The following is a 21,241-nucleotide window of genomic DNA, read 5'->3' as shown; positions in this document are numbered from 1 at the left end:
CGCGCTGATGTCATCTATAAAAATTACTTGCTGTGGCCTTATCATTCACAGCATAAACTCTCACAGCTGTAAAACTCTGCCTAAAGTTTATAAAGTATGCCTACAGGGACACCATCCATCTATCTATGTTACCCACTTCATTATAATAATGTGCCTTATTCTTATTACTTACCTGTTGTTATTAGCAAATCATTCATTGCTGGAGACAATCAAGACAAAGTAGGTTTAGCCGGAAGTGCAAAATGGCGTCATGTATCATAGCGTGCAGGTCGCGAGCTGCGTCCTGGTAATAACGTGTTTAGTATTCACGTCCCGTAGCGCGTGCCGGCACTCGGGAGAATGAAATGGTATTGTGACGCTGATCAATACACGGGGAGCCGGGCTTATGGCAGACTGCCATGAGGGTCTGCATGCCCCTTTTCGTAAGGCGTAATCAGGCCTTTTTAGTCTTCGTAATCCGTGGGCAGTCACCCAAAATCAACGTAATTCGTAATCAGTACACGTAATTGGCCGTTTTCATTCTACGTAAAGCGTAGGCAGTTACCTTTATGCAACGTAAAACGTAATCCATAAAGTACTCCAGTAATTTGTAATAAGCTCTGAGAATTTAATGTGATTCGTAAACGGCGGTGAATATTTTGTGTGATTCGTAATCACTAACCCCCCCATGCAGGCCCTCTGCCATTAGATAAGGGCCTAGGGTGTTGTAAGAAGAGGTGTGTTGTATGTACATGTATATGTGAACAGTCATCGAAGTAGCCATGCTCCACTCTACAGCTACCTACCAATTGTGGTCCCCAGGTACAAAACTTACTTGTTTCCCACATGAGTCTCTTTTTGGCTGTCTTTTGTGGTTTAGTTGAAGGATGAGACTTCTCTTGAGTTTAAATAGAAGCGGTAGTAACCTCCCAAGTATCTGTGTCCTTGAGAAATGGCATGTATCCAGCGAGGGACTGCTTTTTTAAGTCCCTAAATGGCCGAATCCTTTCTTTTATTGTGCTAACTTTATCAGCTATGCCAGTAATGGCTGTGTCAGGTCTTGTGAGATACAGTAGCCCTTTATAACGTTGTCTTTAAGAATACGTGGGGCATAAAGGGGAGACGTTTAGGCGACTGGTGGTATCTGTCATGTCATGTGCAGTAGGTAAATGGTACAATATCTCACTAGGATTCCAGGGAACTCTTTGGCTTTCAGTACTTCTTCATATGTTCAGCCATACATGTGTTTTGCCAGAACATATAGTGAAGAAGGCTTGGTAGTTGTAAAGTTTATTTCCAAAAATAATTTCATCAGGTTAGTAAAGTATAGGATATACAGTGCGAATATTTGGTTGCATAGAAGAAAACCCTTATGTCCTGTTAATTTTATTGCAAATACATGCCATGTATGAACATGTATGCAAAAAGAAAATACAGTGTTATAAGAGACTATATGTCCAACGTTATTCTACAATCTACAAATAACAATGTACATGGTACTAGTTTTGCTGGGTTTAACTTCTTCTTTTAAGGCAGTGGATGACGATTTACCAACTTCTATGATATGTGGGTTCTTTCAATTTGTGGTAAGGTAGAGTGGAAAAGTAAGTGTGTATTTTAGACATGATCATGGTTAATAGCTGGTTTCTGATATCATAATAAAATAAACAGTTAGAGATGAAATGATTTCTGTCTTCCACTGCATTTGGATAAACACACAGTCCTATATTTATCAAAAGTTCTACTTTGGATTTATTGTTTATCAACCCAAATTCTCCAATGGAGACAGATCAAATTCATGCTTCAAGAACTTAAATTTGATGAAGTTCTACCAACTTTTTTTTGAATCTTGAAAACGAGGAGTATGACATTGTTCTTCAGACAATGATGGATAACAACATCCTCTTTTACACCCACAATACTAGGAAGTGTCAGAATGAATTATGTAAACTATCTATTGACACCCACAAACCAAGCAGGGACTTTACAAGGCTTATGTTGTCGTATTGATTTTTTTTGTGAAAGCAATTAACCCGAGAAGTTGTACTAGTACTTATCCCTACTGGCGAAATGTCTCAGAGGGACAGATGAAAGGTATCCATGCTGGGTCAGTTTTGCAAGCAAAAAAGAAGGTCATCAGATAACACACACATGGGGTGATAACTGCATAGGAAACAGCCATGATAAGCATCGTAAGGCCAGTTACTGTTAAAGTAATTGCCCTCTGTCGCTGAAGATTTCGTAGTGGTTTGTAAGCCAGAATAACAAAGGAATAACATTTTCTGTGAACTGTATTGAAGCACTGTAACTGTTAACAGAAGCCATTCCAACAGTGTCGACTTGGACACATGTTTGTGGAAATGATTTGGGAATGACTAGGTCTGAAACCAGCACTACAAATGTACCTGGTATAGCCCTAGGCCCGGATTAACATTTGGGCAAGAGCCCGATGCCAGTGATGGTACAAAAACTGCAAACTTTCAGATCTTATGCCAACCCTCGAGGTTACATATGATCTGAACATAATTTCTTGATATACGTCAAAGTAAACTGACTACCAACACAGATGAGCTTTCAGTCAAAGTGAGCATGTTTACACAAAAGAAAATTTCAACTTGCGCAGTTTACGTAGTTTTACCATTGTCAGCTTTCTATCCACCTGTGAATTGGGTCTGATGGCTAACTTAGAATAAGAACGAATTATCCTTGGTGAATGTAGTGAGATAATCCCTGGTCAGGTGCGCTACGCTCACTCGGTGGTTTATTTGGTGGTTATTGCAACTGACCAGGGATTATCTCTCCATATACACCTCTGGGTGGGGCATTAACCCAGTTTTCCCATTGTCAGCTTAGGCTGCATAGAGCCACTACAGCAGCAGTCTAGTTCACTGTTAGTTATTGATGATAACCCAAGTATATCTTGTCATTGACAGACATCCGTCAGCAGCTGACTGACCAGCTGAAATGCCTGGACTCTCGGATGGAGGCTCAGGCCGCCCTGATGGCTGACCTGCAGGACTTCTTCAGGAGGAAGGCGGAGATCGAGCTGGAGTACTCCAAGAGTCTGGAGAAACTGGCCGACAGGTTCCTCACCAAGGTCAAACAGCAACAGAAGTTAGACGCTAGGTAAGAAACTAGTCCTTTGTTTGCGTGAACATTAATCTCAGTTGCTAAGGCCACACCAATTTAATTTCTTGGTTAACGGATTTTTCTAGAAAAATAATGGAGCGGGCGGGCGAAAAAAAAACAGGCCTAGGCATCCTATTATGGCCCAAAATGGTACGATAGGAGCCATGAAGTCAACACACCAGGCTGGTTAAAAATTTAAGCAATGAATTTTGAACTTTTAATGATACCACTGCATTGAAAGATGGAATAACTGTAACAACTAGGATGAAAAGGACTGTTTTCAACTGTCCAGTATAAAATGAGCATTTTGCAGTTGATTCTGAATTGTTATTTTTATTTGCAAATCAGAAAAAAATGAAGCAGGCGAATCCGTTAACCAAGAAATTAAATTGGTGTGGCCTAAGGCCTAGGAAAAAAATGTTTCAATGTTGTTTCCTGTTTCAATCCTGAAAAATTTGGGTCCGTAGGTAGGGATTATCTTGGGTATTCTTTTCACTGTCAAACTTTCAACTACATATTCAAACTGCCAAAGTCCTAATTAAATTTCTGAATCAATAATAGAGGCCAACAAATGAAAAGTTCCTCATAGAATGAATACACTGTGTACTGTGATTCCTGATTTTTTTTCAAGTTACTTTAATTGTCACAGTTTTCAAAGTCACTTCTTTACTGGGAAGGTATACTATAATTGCCGTTAACAAAGAATTTCTCTTGCCCGTCCAATTCTCCCTGTTACCGTGAACATATAGTTCCGTGAACACCTTCATTTTTCTACAACTGTGAAATTTGCTACTGTTAACATGCAAAAGCGAATTCTGTATCGGCATAGCCGGTATAACCGCCCTTTGGTGTAACGCACCAGCTTCACAGGCACACGGCATGGCGGCAGCTACCTATATCACACCGAACGACTTCATACACTCAATCTTTGCACATTTAATTCCAGAAGTTGTTTAAAGCTTTCTAGTGATGATGCCCCAACTGTGCTTGGTAGCACTGTACGATCTAGTATGATACAGTAATTACAGTATACACATGTGCCGTTTTTTCCCTCCTTGTTGCACCTGCAGTAAGACAGGTGAGAAGAAGGATGGACACATCCTGTCTCCCTACAACTGTTGGTACCAGCTGCTGGGGGTGACACGTAGGGAGAGCCGTAACCACTCCACCCTGAGCGACATCTACAGTAACAACCTCACCAGCAGGTTCACACAGATCAGCGAGGATGTCGGCAGAATATTCAGGAAGGTAAGGGTTTGAATAATATCATGATCAAGTAGTGCTGTGTACCTAAACCCACATTTAGGTTCAGGTCCAGATTCAACTTCAAGTCCAGAGGTTTAGGTTCAGTTCTGGACTCGTAAGTCCGGACCTAAACTCATGGCATATACAAAATTGCATGTTGGCAACCTTTCAATGTTGTTTCGGCAAAACTGTTGCCACATAACATGGAGGCTGACACTTGACGATGCCCAATGGCAAAGTTTTCTTCATTTTGTAGCACAGATTTTGCACTCTATGGAAGGTTTTAGTTGGTTTAGAAAGAAAAGGGATATGTGGCATGTTTTTTTGTAATAAGTCCGGAATTTTTTTTTGGCATGAACCTAAACATTTTTACAAGTCCGGAACCGGTACACAGCACTATGATAAGGTCAAACTTGCCCTAGTGACCACCCCTGTAACGTCACTACTAAGCCAGCCCTTTGGTCATAACAACTTCTTCTTGGTCCTGATTTTTTCCCATAGATGTAAGCCGACCACTTGCCCAATGCGCCTGGCACTTTTTGGGACCATACATGGCTCAATCTCTGGCGTGTGTTGGCAAAACTTTTTTTAATGATTATCAGCGAGAAATCGACCAGTTTGCCATTGATCTTGACAGCGTGACAGTTTCTTTGAGAGGGAAATCATGGAGTTAAGAGTGGCTGTCGGCAATCCTTCAGAATGATGTTTTTATATTCTTACACACGATTCTTGTCAATTGAATCAAGGTCAACGGAATGGTTTTAAAATTTTTTTCATCATGGGCCACAAAGTACTGGCAATTGACTGAAAAACAGACGCTGGCTTGAGCCCTGGTCTTAGTTTTATTCTTTCATCATGTCAGACTCAAAAGTCCTTGTGCTAGGGTATTATGTGATGTGGTTTGTGGTCATTTTGGAGCTTTGGTAATCGAAGCTGATGGCACCACTTCCCTAATCCCCTCACCACAGGTTTAGTGTGTCCAGGGTAATGCTTCGGTCATAAACTCTGAGTAAAGACAGCAGAGCTGCAACCATCCCACTTTCCAACAGTCATAAAGGGTTTAGGCCACAGCAAGTAAATTTTATGGATGGCATCAGGGCGCGCATTAATTTTTGCCTGATTTGGAAAAAAAAACCAAGAAATTTTGTTGCCTTCTGACAGTGGCCAACATGCCGAAAATGTGCAAAGATGTCTGTTGCCATGCCGGAAGGTGGATGGCAGATAACTATGAAGAGAGGAGACAAGAAAAGGCTATGATTTAATGTTTTGTTTCTTACTTTGATGCAGTGATGTGATGCTGGCTGTGTATACGTGATGTTCCCACTGAATAAAAACCATTTGTACAATGATTGAGTAAAAATTTTAAAATGTAGGAACCTTGTTTTTTTTGGCCCGCCTTGTTTTTTTTTTGGCCCGCTCGCATTAGATTTGGAGTCTGCGGAGGATGTCATCCTTAAAATTTACTAGCTGTGGCCTGATGATGAAACCCTGAGTAAAGACAGCAGAGCCGCAACCACCCCACTATGCAACAGTCATAAAGGCTTTAGGATCTAGGAGGAGTGATTGATAACAGTGTAGGGGTGCTTATGCTGGAATTAGCTCTCTGTCAGGGAAAGGTACTGACCTTGTACAGAGGGCACACAAAGGTGACACAGGTCACATGCAGGGGTACAGGGAGAGAACTATCTTGTGTGAACAGCTGTCCTGAAATGGAAGAGGCTGAAAGATGTCTGTGAGGGCTGCTCAAGGTGTTGAATTGGCTTCAGTTTCCTGTGAAGAAATTAGAACAGAAAGGTCATAGTATTGCTTTCAGTACCTTTCCTTTTGTTCAGTCTAAGGCTGACTTTAGACTAACGACAATTGAATAATCGTGCAAATGTTTATCGTCAAGATGTTGCCGGCGATGGTATTCTAACACCGTCTAAAGACGATCAAAATAGTCGCACGACGGTAATCCTCGAATCATTGTCACTACCACCTCGAACCCTATCGTGCGATCCTTCAGTGGGGGGTCCGAGACGAATTTTCCTCCGTCTAAATTGAATCGTCGCCAGCGAAGGAAGTAGGATGTTATGGATCATATGCAAATAAGCCTGCAAGCGCTATTTTCTGTCCAAGAAGATTCTCTCGCCATTTTGAAGTCACGCAGCATGCTTCCTGCCCATGTGTCTATAGAAAGCCATTGCTTACTCACACACACACATACGCTCACAAAGATTATGGTGCGACTGTACACCGTCGTCAGTCTTAAGTCGGCCCAAGTTGAAATGCGTCTATATCATTTGTATGCACGGAGAACAAGAGCCTGTTACACATTCACGACTTTCCCCCGAATTTGTTCCCAAACACCAGTTGACCAGGTTCGGCTGATGCTTGGAAGCACTCTGACCAGATTCAGGCCACGCCTTCCTTTTTATACGAATCGAAACGAATTTGAGTTAAATCTGAGTCAAGTTTGACCCCCGAACACTGCAGACTGACTTACGAATTGTTGGATAGTGCTCTGCTGACTCACAGCCTAATACTTGTACCAACCAACTATAGTGTAACCTCCTAACCAGTGGCCCGAATGTTCTAAACATATTGAAAGATACACTGGGTACCAGTCTCCAGTTTAAGGCCCGATTTACACGTGCGTCGTTTATATGTGTTGGGCGTAAAACGACACAGGAAAACCGCGTGTAAACAACCTGCGCCACAGACGCGCGGCAGTTTTCCTGTGTCGTTTTACGACAACACATATAAACGACGCAAGTGTAAATCGGGCCTAAGCCACTGTGACACATTCATGACCTTCCTCCCACTCTGACCAGTTTTAGGTCACTGAATCAAAATTGGTCACAGTTCACTGAATTTGAGTTAAATTTCAGTCAAATTCGGCCCCCTAACATGCCAAGAACACTGTTGACTGACTCCCGAATAGTTGACTGGTGTTCTGCTAGCTTGTAGCCAAATACCAACCAACTGTGATCAAACCTTCCCCCCAAAAGTTTTAAACATTTTAAAACTTTCGACTGACGCATAGTAGGGGGCCTGCATGGGGGGGTCCCGACAACACTCTACATGAATTCCGAAACCTCTCGATTACGCTTTCCGATAAATTCCAAGTGGCTACAAGTACAACGCATTACGTAGAATTAAAACGGCGAATATCCTCTACGCAAAATGCGCCAATTACGCTCTACGTTGAATTAGAGTGGTCCGTTAACGCTATACGTGGTATTAAAATGGCTGATTACGCTCTACGGAAAAGGGCATGCAGGCCCCCATAGCAGCTAAATTCGCCGAACACCTACATGTACTGAGTCCTAATCATTGCTGGGGGATGTTCAGCTAGTGTTCAGGACGCCATATTCGTGAATGTCTGACAGGGGCTTTAGAATTAGACAGAGTGAATTTGTATTCTACTCCTAACTTGTCCTAATCATGACCTTACTACACGTGAGAGGAGGTATAACCACAGTGAAGCACACTCATCAACCCAGGTTAACCCCACCAGCCATGAAATGGGCCCATTCTGCCGGCCAAGTCAAAATTGTGCAGTTGCAAAAGCTGTTGTGACCTTTCAATTGAAAGCCCATAAAGAGAGGTCAGACGTGCCGGGCCTCTGTGATGTGATAGAATTGATAGGGAATTTGCAACAATTGTAGGAGCTAAGAGGGTCGCATCCACTTAGGTACATGTAACTACATGTGGTTATTGTGTTCCATATGTGGAAAAAAAGAGATTGAAAAGGGCTTAATGTGCCAATTTGTCATTCTAAATCTGTTGATTAGCACCCATAGTTGTAACATTGCCATTGCAATTTCTATCTGAGGCCACACCAATTTAATTTCTTGGTTAACAGATTTTTCTAGAAAAATAATGGAGTGGGTGGGTGAAAAAAAAACAGGCCTAGGCATCCTATTATGGCTCAAAATGGTACGATAAGAGCCATGAAGTCAACACACCAGGCTAGTTCAAAATTTAAACAATGAATTTTTTACTTTTAATGGAAGTACTTCATTGAAAGATGGAATAACTGTAACAACTAGGAAGAAAAGGACTGTTTTCAACTGTTCAGGGCAAAATATGAGCATTTTGCAGTTGATTCTGATTTTTTATTTTTTATTTTTGCAAATCAGAAAAAAATGAAGAGGGTGAATCCGTTAACCAAGAAATCAAATTGGTGTGGCCTAATAGTAATGTAAAAGAATCTATCTTTGCATACCTAGCCACTTGGTCTAAAAGCCAATGCCTGCATTTATTTGTACCACAATCATGGAAATGCATGGCCCCATTGGCAGAAATATACAAAAGTATACATGTACATGTATACTTAACTCTGATCCGATTGCCAGATAAAAGTGATTACTAATGTATAAGCTTCCATCTGCTCAATTTTTAGAGGATACATGTAAGGCCACAGCAAGGACATTATACACACAAGGACTGGGGTCACTATTCAGCAACGTTCGACTCATGTGTGAAAAAACAATTGACACCTATATGCCGATTACCCCTTGATTTACATAAATACAAAGCGCCCACAAGCGGCCCCCGCTATTGTTAGAAAATTTACGATGCCGCGACCGGGCGACAGGCACATTGTTTGGAGCAAGTTTGGAGTGATTTTGAGGATTGAAATAATATTTAGTATGATTTTGAAGAATTGGAGGGGGATATATCCACACACGTAGTACTACACTTGAATCAGGGACCTTTGCTTGAATGTAAAGTTACACACTAGCGCGAGCGGGTGTTCCATATTTCTGTGTTTTAAACTGAAGCCCCAAGAAACAAACACAACGTGCCAAGCTTCTGTTTTTTTGCCAAAAAATACAAGCAGACACGGACTAGATAAGATCGGGAACCCACATGTATATGAAGCATGAATGTCTGGACATGTCCCTGGTGCACGTTTCTGGTACATAAATGGCGATCTTCCGCTTGGCTTCGGAAAATGCAACCCCTAAAGTACGGATCCGATCTTCTCCCATGACTTTCTAAGTCCGCCGTACAAATCCATCTACAGAATTTCCTACAACATGGTGCAATGTTTGAACCCAGCGACCGGAAAAAATCGACAACGACCGCCGATAAAATGTACAGGAATGTAAACAAAAAGGTCCGTACATTCAAAGAAAAACGTTCACTAATACAGGAAAAACGGCGTAACAACATTATAGCGAGATAAAATCTGTGTATTTTCTTACATATTTTACGGCTGAAAACATAAGTGACTTCGACGAAAACGGCTGTAAACTTGTCCATGTTTGTCGTACGGCGATGAAACAAACATCAAAATCTCCGCCATTTTCTGCGCATGGCAGCCGCGCAACCCAAATAAGGAAACTGTCGGAAAACGCAGGGGTAGCGAAGTAGTCTTCGGAAGGCTTCGGCGCCCATGACGTCATGGTGCTGCTCATTAGCTATGCCAACGTCATGATTCGGCCGAAAACCCCGCGAAAGGGTGAGTCCAACGTTGACATCAATCGGGGGCCGCGCGGGCATGAAGACAAAGGGACGCAGCGGGACTCGGCGCGGCGGAACAATGGCCACCGCGGGGTGTTAATTGCGAGCCCAGTCCTTGTGTATAATGTCCTTGGCCACAGCAAGTAATTTTTATGGATGACATCAGTGCGCACATTAATTTTCGGCTGATTTTTGGGGAAAAAAAGGAATTTTGTTGCCTTCTGACAGTGGTCAACATGCCAAAAATGGGCAAAGATGTCTGTCGCAATGCTGGAAGGTGGATGGCAGATAAATATGAAGAGAGAAACAAGAAATAGCTCTGATTTAATGTTTTGTTTCTTACTTTGATGCAGTAATATGTGATGCTGACTGTGTATCTGTGATGTTCCCACTGAATCAAAACCATTTGTACAATGATTGAGTCAAAAATTTAAAATGTAGGAACCTTGTTATTTTCCGGCCCGTCTTGTTTTTTTTCGCCCACTCGCATTAGATTTGGAGTCTGCGGAGGATGTCACCCATAAAATTTACTTTCTGTGGCCTAAACAACAAAAACATGTTTTCGTGGCTGGAAATCTGCAGGTGGTGTTTTGAGCCCAGGTTTTACGAGGGGATCAGCCTTTTTTTGATCCCATAACTCAGAGGTCGCTGGTTCCATTTCCATGTCTGTGTGAAATGTACCGTGCCGAAATGTTCCATCAACGCATGATTTACCTGTGATGTGGTGTGTATTATATCTACATGTATGTCATATCCACTGTATATCTCTTAACCTCATGTGACCTTGGCGTACTGCATACTACCTTGACTTTTCACTGTTTGCTTTTTTTATGGTACAACTTGAGTTCCACGACCTCATACCTTCGCCAAATGATGTTGATTGTGGCAAATGTTGAGGAATTTTAATTGTTTTTCATTGAAAACAAGATCCTCATTTGTATGAGTTGTATCAGTTGATCATAATTCATTCTCCACCTAATCGCACACACACACACACACACACACTAAAACACAAACACATACACACAAACATATATACAAACACACACACAGTCACACGAACGCCAATAAAAACACAACCTTCTTGGCAAAGGTAAAAATGTATCCTGTGTACATTAACTGTATACAGCACAGGCCACGAAATACGCATCAGTTTTCGCGGGACGTTCTGCGAAATACCGCGGTACGTCCTGCGGTATATCGCGAAACGCCGTGCGGAATATCGCGAAACGCCGTGCGGAATATTGCGGAAGGCCGTGCGGAATATTGCGGAAGGCCGTGCGAAATATTGCGGAAGGCCGTGCGTAAGATTGCGGAAGGCCGTGCGTAAGATTGCGGGACGTCCCGCAGAATTTCGCAGAACTGTCCACTGGTAATGGAAACGCCGCTGCGAAACTTCTTCTGCGTAAGAAATCTTTCGCAAGATTTCGGTCGTTAATGAGCAGCCTTTGTATTCTGAGATTTACATGACACTTATTCCTCCTCATTTTCACGTATTTGTTGATAATTTGTGGACAATACCGGGGATTATCAGCGCGGCGGGTCCACGCTGCCACGGCTGTGCTTGGGCGATTGATGTTTACTATTTGATACGCTGAGTTTGTTCCGATCCGTGTGATTCCAATAAACATCCCACATAACTACGAACTAGTTGGAAGAATGATAGGTGCATGAATGCCTGTGTATGATTTAACAAACAAAATCTGACGCTATTATAAAAACTGCCAGACGCTCTTCTCCGCTGGAACAACGCAAGCTGGAGGTCAATGACCTGCGGTCGAACACGTAATGTGTATCGTCAACATTTTCTGCAAGGGCAAGGCATGACTTCGCCGAAGAAACCACTTTTTAAAATTTTAAGCTTTAAATGCTTCGACTCTGTGGCCAAAAATAACGAAGTTTGATATTGTCCCTGTTTGCAAGGACGCTATATGTTGTAGAAGCTCCTTGCTGTTTGTGATTATCGATTCAGAACTACGTGATACATTTTAGAGCGAGGCATTTTCCCATAGCCACACGCACATATTATACTTGATCGACAGGCGTTTCCCTTTGAAGAAGTTGCCGCCCCTGCCGTCGGCGCCAACAGTCTAGCTGGGCTGCTCCAATGATTTCGCCCGTCTTCGTTACAAACACGATCTTCACCGACTATAACCGAGGCTCTGTGATTGGTGTCTATGTGACAAATTTATATTCGCCTATCTTCGTTACAGTTCCGATCTTTACCGACTATATGTATAATCTACTAACGTTACTAGTATTATCTAGGTTCTCTATTCGAGTGTACGTGTATAGATTCAGGCGTTCGTTTGTTGTTGCTGACGGAAGACTCGTGGTAATATTCAGAGTCGAACGAACGTTTTTGCATATGAGAATTAATATTATTGTGCCAAGGGGCGCGAAGCATAATTCAAGGGTTCTTTACGCCCCATGGCTTTGTTGACACACATCAAAAATTGATACATTTCGTTCGCCACGCTGTTGGGCCGGGCGTTCCCACGCACGTCGCCATAGTAACCGCACGTAGCAGCAGCGGCACTGGTAGACTCCCTGGCGCCGCAGACCACGTGGCGTTCCGGCGCGCCAATCACAGCGCGCAGACGGGGACCCGCCCACCAGCCGGGCCGCAGAAGAGTTGAGACTCCGCCCAGAGACACCGCCTGAAGATTGTTAGTACGACTGTAGCTTGTTCCGCCCTGCACGGCCGGCGCGGCTTTGTAATTTTCTTGTCCCGATTTCATCCCAAAATTTTTCACAGAGTCAACTTTTTAATATAGTCTGAGAACGAATGAATCTGCGTCAAATTTTGCATAAACACGTCAAGTTCGGGTTGTCCCGTACCGTGTTTATTTATTTTTCGGGTGCGTTGCCGTTTTTTTTTTTGGTCAAAAAAATCGACTCCATTTTCATCGCACCCACTACATCGCAACCTCTACATCCTCGCGCAGGTTTATTCAAAACTACACAATCAATACATGAATCTGTTCCTTACAAATGTATTTCTCAATACATCCGAATCCAAGATCGCTATATTTACAAATTGTACGATTTTTCACGATCAAAATTGTCCGGCATTTCTGGACGCACGTTACGAAGCGCTCCCTCCCACTCGAGTGCAACACACGTCCACCGCTACGAACCCTCTGCATTCTCGCCAATCCTCGCGCTAATTAACTCAAAACCACACAAACTACATACAAAACTGTTCCTTAGAATGTATATTTTAAACATCTAAATCCCAGAATGGTAACTTTGCGAATTGTACGAAATTTACGGTTAAAAACTGATTGGTTGTTGCTCGGAAGCCAGCGGCGGCGTGGGGTGACGGACAAAGAGTAAAATTATGTATTTCTTTCAAAATGCTGTTTTGTTTTGTACGACCAAAAATAGACTATTCTAGTAAATAAATTCAGGACTGAAAGAATCTTTCGGGAATACATATATACTGTATTTGTATGTGGGTTTATTGTGTATTTGACACAATTTTGGCGTTCATTCCACCGGGAAGTGTTCCGCGATCAGCGTGGGTTTCAAAACAAGAAACACAAGATCAAGAAACAAAGCTCCCGCTAATTAGAACCCTGTAACAATTCAGACCACAGCGATCATGTTTTCGAGAAATATATTTGTGTACATGCACGTTTCAGAGAGGTAGAAATCTTAACTCAATCTATTAAACCACATTCTAGCTCAGGAATTTACGATCTTCACTGTTGGGTAAAAAATATCGGCAGATCTCATGAACATTTTCACTCCGCGCCATAGAAAATGTAAACAAACCGGGTGTGATCTTTCTCCGCCCACGGCGCGGGTGGCCTGCATATGAAAAGGACGTATTTCTGCGGAAACGCGGCCTTACGGAGAGGTGTTCTGCGGAACTTTCGCAAAGTTCTGCGAAAGTGCTCTCAGGTGCACTGCGGGACGTCGTGCGGAATACCGCGGTACGCCCTGCGAAATACCGCAGAACGCCGTGCGTAAGATTGCGGAACGCCGTGCGTAAGATTGCGGAACGCCGTGCGTAAGATTGCGGAACGTCGTGCGGAATATTGCGGGACGTCCTGCGGAATATTGCGGGACGTCCTGCGGAATATCGCGGTACGTCCCGCAGAACTTGATGCGTATTTCGTGGCCTGTACTGTACTGCTCAATGTAAAATTCATACAGGTAAGCAGCAAGTACTGCTTTCATATCTGTTATGGTACTTATGATATACATGTGTACCATCAGGGTAATTGGTAAGGCTTATCCAATAGAATATGAATTTGACCCCCCCCAAGTGCTTATGCTTTATTGGGCTATTAATTACAAACAGCCCTTATTATTAATGTAACACCTAACGACTGGAAACAAACCCATGGTATTTGCAGCAAAAGGTCAAATTGACTGTTAAATTTTACGATCAATTTATAAGTTTAGTAATTGTTCTTTATTCACCTGATACCCCAAAAGGCATAATTTTCAATATTTTATTTTTGTACGTTCTTCCTTCACTGCAGACTATAGCATTCCTTTATACCATATCCATATGTCCTGGAAAAAAGCTGATATTCTCATATTAGTAGGGCCTAGAAAAATTGATGTTGAATATGTTTCTGGTTTCAGACCTGAAAAAAATAAGATAGATAGATCCATAGATAGGCATAGATCCATAGATTTTCTTCTTTTGTTTATTGTTTATTATTTTAAATTTTGCTACAATGATCAAACAAATTTAAGGACCTGTCCACCTGTTGGCTTTTTTGGAGAAATATTTCACCCAATTTATTGAAGGAAAAAATTACTTCTGAAAATGCATGACGTTTCGGAATTCAGAGGTTTTGAAATTCAGATGTCAAATCGAAAATATTATTGTAGCCTTAGGCCACACCAATTTAATTTCTTGGTTAACGGATTTTTCTAGAAAAATAATGGAACGGGCAGGCAAAAAAAACCCCCAAAAAACAGGCCTAGGAATCCTATTATGGCCCAAAATGGTACAATAGGAGCCATGAAGTCAACACACCAGGCTGGTTCAAAATTTAAACAATGAATTTTGAACATTTAATGATACCACTACATTGAAAGATGGAATAACTGTAACAAGTTGCAAGAAAAGGACTGTTTTCAACTGTTCAGGGCAAAATATGAGCATTTTGCCATTGATTCTAAATTTTAATTTTTTTGTAAATCAGAAAAAAAGATGAAGCGGCGAATCCGTTAACCAAGAAATTAGATTGGTGTGGCCTTACCAGTGGTGGATCAAAAAAAGGCTAGGGTTGGTGGGTTTTTTGTGAAGATTGGTCGGGAAACTGGAAACACAACATTTTTTTCCAAGGCCTAAGTACTAGTACTGTGCTTGTACATGTATGTCCTTCAGGGCATACCACAACTAATACACAAGATTGATAGTGTGTATTTCAACTGAAATGTGTTTGAACATCTGGTTAATGTGTCAGGTATGATGTCAGTAGGATATAAGTCACCATTGCTGTGGCCCATTTAACTCTACCTGCACGATTCACACCATCTATCCTGGCCAGTGCTGTGTACCTAAACCCACATTTAGGTTCAGGTCAGGATTCAAGTACTGAGGTTTAGATTCAGTTCCGTACTTGTAAGTCCAGACTTAAACCCATGGCATATACAAAATTGCATGTTGGCATACATTTTGTACTTGCAATGTTGTTTGGGCAAAACTATGGTCACATAACATGGAGGCCGACACTTGACGATGGCCGATGGCAATGTTTTCTTAATTTTTCACCACAGATTTTGCAAGGTTATGGAAGGTTTTTGGTGGTTTGGAAAGAAAAGGGGAATGTGACATTTTTTTATAAGTCTGGAACCGGCTCTTGACTTTTTTTTTTTTTTTTTTGGACTTGAACCTAAACGTTTTTACAAGTCCGGAACCGGTCCAGCGAACCAGTACATAGCACTAATCCTAGCTAACGTTTCTCTAAACATCATTGTGAAACGTGTCATGTGGCATCAATATGCAAATATGCTATACTGTAGTACCTGACCCAACCATCTCTTCATCCTGTTAAGGCTATCGATTTCGGCTCAGGTCCAAATGATGTGTACAAATCCGCATGAAAATTTGACTTTTTTTAAAAGATTAAGGCCACTCCAATTTGATTTGTATGTTACTGGATTTTTCAGAAAAAAATATGAAGCGACAGGGCAAAAAAATTAATAAAGGCAGACCTAGGGCATCCTCTGATATCTGCAAAAGCTACGATAGGACCTATGACTGACATCAACATACCAGGCTATTTTAAAATTCAAACAATGAATTTTAAACTTCATATCTTCTTCTTTTTCTTCTATGTCAAACTCTTAGTCAGACCAATGTTTTGATAGATGAAAAAAACTATCAACTAGGAAGGTTTCTTCAACTGTTTGGACCAAAATATGAACATTTTGAGTTGATTCAGAACCTGAATCTTTCTACTATTTTGCAAATAAAAGAAAAATGAAGCGAGTGAATCCGAGAACCAATTAATTTGGTGTGGCCTAAAGATCCATAACCTGTTTGTGATGAATCAGTAATTTTTATTCCATTTTGCTTTGTGCCAATATCATATAATTTTACTACGGAAAGCTTAATATTTCCGTCTGACTTTGAATGAGCATAAAATAAAGAGTAAAGACATACTCCCATAGTTCTAGTATTTTTGTTGCATAGCTGAATCAGTGTGCTGATCCCAGCAGATCTAAATTAGACTTACCAAACAATCAGTAATCAACTTGTATCTGTGGTATTTTTTTTCTCTTTCATGTTGGCCATCTATGTAATCAGTCCTCGTTAACTTGCTATTCTGAGCTAAGTTGTCTCTGATTGGGTTAATTCACAGACATGAATTCCTCAGTGGATTACCTCTCTACAGCACTAACCACATTAGAATTGAATATCCTGACCAAGATGGTCAGACTGTTACTGTAAGTCACTTTATATTCGCGGTACCAAAATTTGGCGGTCTGAGAATAATTTGTTTGCGGTAATGATAAGTCTGTGGTACAGAATATAAAATTACTAGGAATATAATTTATTAAGTGATTTACAGTATTCAGAGAGTGGTTGGTTATGTTATTCCTCTCAGACCGCAGGGTTCTAGCTAGCGCAAAGTAGCGTAGGGGCCATCTACGCTATAATTTTGACCCCCTATGCTAAATTTCCCCCCCTATGCTAATTTTCAATACAGCGTAGGGGCATTGTGACTGTATTTCTTTGTTCAATAATGCAAAATCAAAATGAAAAATTACCAATCAAGGATACATTGTACATACCTTAGAAATAACATTTTTTCCCTTTGGGTATCCCTCAAATGGCCTCTTTTTTAGCTCAAATTTTTAAAAGCTCCGCACCGCTTCTGCCCCATCCCCCCTCTCGGTTGCTTAGCTCCCTTGACATACGGCCAATGCCACTACAGGTACATTAAAAGTAAATCCTAGCTAGAACCCTGCAGGGTTTGTTGTATCAGGGAATATTTGGTGGATTGTTGATTTTTCTAGTACTGATCTAGTCTAGAATACCAGTTGTACTATTTTCTTACCATTTTTAATTGTGAATAGACTGAATTGACTTGAATTTACTGCTCCTTGTCCTGTAATTAAAGGACCTTGTCACCATCTTTTTTAATGGATTTTTAAGCCCGAAGATACACTCCCAGTAATTTGTCCAGTCTACTTTAATTCTTTTAGAGTTGCAGTGATGACAGTCTGATTAAGACATAGGCCTTAGTATTGAATTTCTCATTACTGTAGTTGGGCAGGGTGATTACATTCAATTTGAGAATAGCCATGATAGAGAGCTGTATCACTGATGACCTAGTTTCGGGTTTGTGAGGTTTTTCCGTCAATTTTCAGAACTTTGTGAGATGTGACGGAATTTTGAAACCAAACCGTCAACCTTGACAGACAAAATTGAGGAACTTCGGTAAAAATATAGAAACTTCCTAAGGACCAACAACAACCACTTTCAACCCCATGATTTGTCTCTTAAAATGTGTTTAAAAAATTTTTTTTTATATTCCAATATGTAATCACAAGACGTGGTGACTAAAGTTTTTCAACTTATATTAATGCCGCCACCAACACGGGACAGTACAATACTCATTTAATTTTTCACCTGAGTGAAGTGAGGAAAGTCGTGTAAAGTACCTTTCCCTAAGGCACAAGATTGGTGGCATGTCAGGACTTGAACCCGGGACATTTTGGTTCCGAGTCGAGCACTCTGCCGCTGTGCCACACGGCCCCACGAAATGTGTTTTTGAAGGCTTGAAAGTCCAGAATATCGCTGTAGATGAAATTGACCCTGTCTTTGCCTTCTTTTGCAGAGCCGAGAGATCACCACCACGTGTCATGAAGACCTAGTGAGGGTACTGAATGAGCTGTACACTGTAAGTATCATACACAGATAAGAATGACAAATGTGCGACGCACATGAATTTTCATTTCCAAGTTTTCAACCATAATGTAAATCGTACAAAGCAGCTGCAACATGAGCAAAAGTTGAAAAAAGTTGAAAAACGATGATGTCTTATGAAACTAATGTCTTAAGAAGTGCAGTCTTACATTTGGCTCCAGGAAAACTACATTGTACATTAGAGTGTTAGAGCCTTGGAAGATTAGCCCAGCAGGGCTTAAAGGTTTTGGAATAAATGAAATGTAATAAAGGAAAAAGTCTGCCTCTGCAAGTAAGTGGAAAGGTATATTGGTATGGAGTGGGAGATAACTTCAAATTGCTGTCTTCCCCCACTTATCTTTAGAGAAAGGATCCAAAAGTAAAAGATAAGGCATGTAGGGCAGACTGTAATAGCTTCTTCTGAGCAGGAAGTGGCCAACAGATAACCTAAATGGCCAAGGTTTTCTCTCCTTTGTCATTTATAGAGGATATCCTAAATTACAAGGAGATAACCACAGTGGGTGTGGAATGGAAAACTGTTTTTGGTTCTTTTAGCTTAGGCCACAGCAAGTAATTTTTATGGATGGCATCAGAAATTCTGTTGCCCCCTGACAGTCAACATGCCGAAAATGGGCAAAGATGTCTTTTGCCATGCCGGAACGTTTCTTGTTAACAATGTTTATGATGTCAAAATTTGGAAATCTAGGAATTTAGATTTTTTGGCCCGCCTTTTTTTTTCCCTACTGCATTATGGAGTTTAGGAGGATGTCATCCATAAAATTTACTTGTTGTGGCCTTAAGAACAAAACCCAATTAGTGAACAGTATAAGCAGAATACTCCCTACGCAGAGTTCCAGACTGCAAGGCACATGAGTTAGGCCATTCCAATTTGATTTGTTGTGTCTCAGATTTTTTTTCAGAAAAAAATATAAAGCAACAGGGCAAAAAAAGAAGAAACCAAAAACAGAATTTTGAGTTGATTCAAAACCTGAATCCTTTTTTTTTTTTTGCAAATCAGAAAAAAATTTAACGGGTGAAAATAAGAACCAACTAATTATATTGGTATGGCCTTAATAATAACTACGTACTGAGAAACATAACTGTTAAACATAACCATTAACCAAACATTATGCAGTCTTGCACTAGGTTAAGGAATTGTATTGTATGTGCATGAGGAATACAAAATTATAACCTTTTGCACCAGTTGGATGGCTGTCATAATGGTCCATGAACCCTGTAAGAAAAATTGCTGCCATCAATTTAAGGCATTTACGTTGCCAGTATTACGTATTGGATCATAATTGAATTTTATTCTGGTTGTAATGGTTTCATGGGAACATTGTATCAGGATTCTAAGGCCACACCAATTTAATTTCTTGGTTAACAGATTCGCTCGCTTAATTTTTTTTTCTGATTTGCAAAAAAAATAATAATTTCAGAATCAACTGCAAAATGCTCATATTTTGCCCTGAACAGTTGAAAACAGTCCTTTTCTTCCTAGTTACAGTTATTCCATCTTTCAATGCAGTGGTATCATTAAAAGTTCAAAATTCATTGTTTAAATTTTGAACCAGCCTGATGTGTTGACTTCATGGCTCATATTGTACCATTTTGGGCCATAATAGGATGCCTAGGCCTGTTTTTATTTTTTTTCGCCTGCCTGCTTCATTATTTTTCTAGAAAAATCCATTAGCCAAGAAATTAATTTGGTGTGGCCTAATTGTGATAGAAAAATGTTTTATCACAAATGCTCGAATTCAAATGTTACCTGAATTTTTTTACAACAAGTATCTATTTGCATAAGATTTGTGGATAAAAATTGGACTATCTGCCTCCTGTATGAGAGATGTAGTGCTTACAAATTTAGCAGTAAGCAAGACAAGCGCAGCAATTTGATAGGTTGCAGGGGGAAGCTGTCTCTTACAAGATTACGCCAACAAATCCTTTTTGAGCTAGCTTTACAAATTAGCATTCAATGCTAAACCCAAGCCTATTAGTCACGTACACTCAGGTACTTTATCTAATTGTACACACCTTCCATGTAATGAAATACCATCTCTCCAGGGCTTCGCTGCTGATGTGCTATTTATATACAGTTGCTCCAAACACTCGCTAAAGCTATAGCTCAACCTCCCGCAAGGGTTTATAGCAGTCTGTATTCCTTCCCGTTAGCTATCAAATTATATATATCCAGGCAACATGCTGGACTAGCATGACAAGGGCATCCAACGAAATCTTTGAAAATGTAAAATGATGTATTTTACTATGTTTACCGAAGGAAAACATATTGTTTTTGCTACGTTTCCTCTTCTTCTTCTGTTCCAAACACTGACCTCTGACCTGGAAAATGACCTGATTTGTTGACGTCTCTCACCATGGTAACTGGTGTTGGGTTACATAATGTTGCAATTTTGTAGTAGGAAGGATTTATACTCCTGTCTGACCATATATATCACCCTGTTCATACCAGACTTATATTTAGCGGTTTCAACCGGTTTTTCAAAAACCGGTTTTTATCCCTTGTCCTGCTGGCATTCCTGGCACAATATTTTTCAATAATTTCATGTCTTAATTAGATCATAGACCCCCAATTTTTTTTGCCCTGCAGTGGCATAGTTACTTCTGCATTCGTTGCGTTTCGCTGCGGTGTGATGCGTTGCACGAGAAATACCCCCAAATCGTACCTATACAGGGTGTTATATAGATGGTACTGTATGTGCCGCGCGACATATGTTGCGCACAGCAGGACAAGGGTTATTTAACCTGGTGTGAACACAAATTAACCGGTTTTTTAGGGGTTTAAATCCGATTTTGAAAAACCACCTCGGGAGGTGGTTTTTGAGGGGTTTTTGAAGGGTTTTTCCACCGAAAAACCTGGTCTGAACGCTAAGGGTTTATTGAACCGGTTTTTGCGTCATAATTCCGGGGTCACGGGTCAGCATCCTGGCCGTGTGCGACCTGCAAGCTTTTTTGATCGCGTTGTTTTGACCAACTTTGAGTTCGTTTCCACTGTTTTTCCACGGTTTTTCTTCATTTTGCGATGGAATC

The 21,241-nt window shown here is 40.9% G+C and overlaps 1 protein-coding gene across 4 annotated transcripts in view; it reads left to right on the top strand.

Annotated features, from left to right (window-relative positions):
• Window positions 1–21,241, top strand: part of LOC109466253 (SLIT-ROBO Rho GTPase-activating protein 1-like) — a 105,282-nt gene that overhangs the window by 40,472 nt on the left and 43,569 nt on the right. For all 4 annotated transcript variants that reach the window (XM_019763928.1, XM_019763927.1, XM_019763930.1 and 1 more), the window contains exons 2-4: window positions 2,913–3,105; window positions 4,179–4,356; window positions 18,126–18,188. In XM_019763928.1, the coding sequence (XP_019619487.1) occupies window positions 2,913–3,105; window positions 4,179–4,356; window positions 18,126–18,188 (434 nt within the window). The remainder of the gene's footprint in view (window positions 1–2,912; window positions 3,106–4,178; window positions 4,357–18,125; window positions 18,189–21,241) is intronic.

This window comes from Branchiostoma belcheri, unplaced genomic scaffold (genome assembly GCF_001625305.1).
Source record: "Branchiostoma belcheri isolate BF01 breed outbred unplaced genomic scaffold, Haploidv18h27 scaffold161, whole genome shotgun sequence".
Classification (NCBI taxonomy): domain Eukaryota; kingdom Metazoa; phylum Chordata; class Leptocardii; order Amphioxiformes; family Branchiostomatidae; genus Branchiostoma; species Branchiostoma belcheri.
Note: the sequence above shows the minus strand (reverse complement) of the source record. Positions and strands in the feature narration are given on the sequence as shown.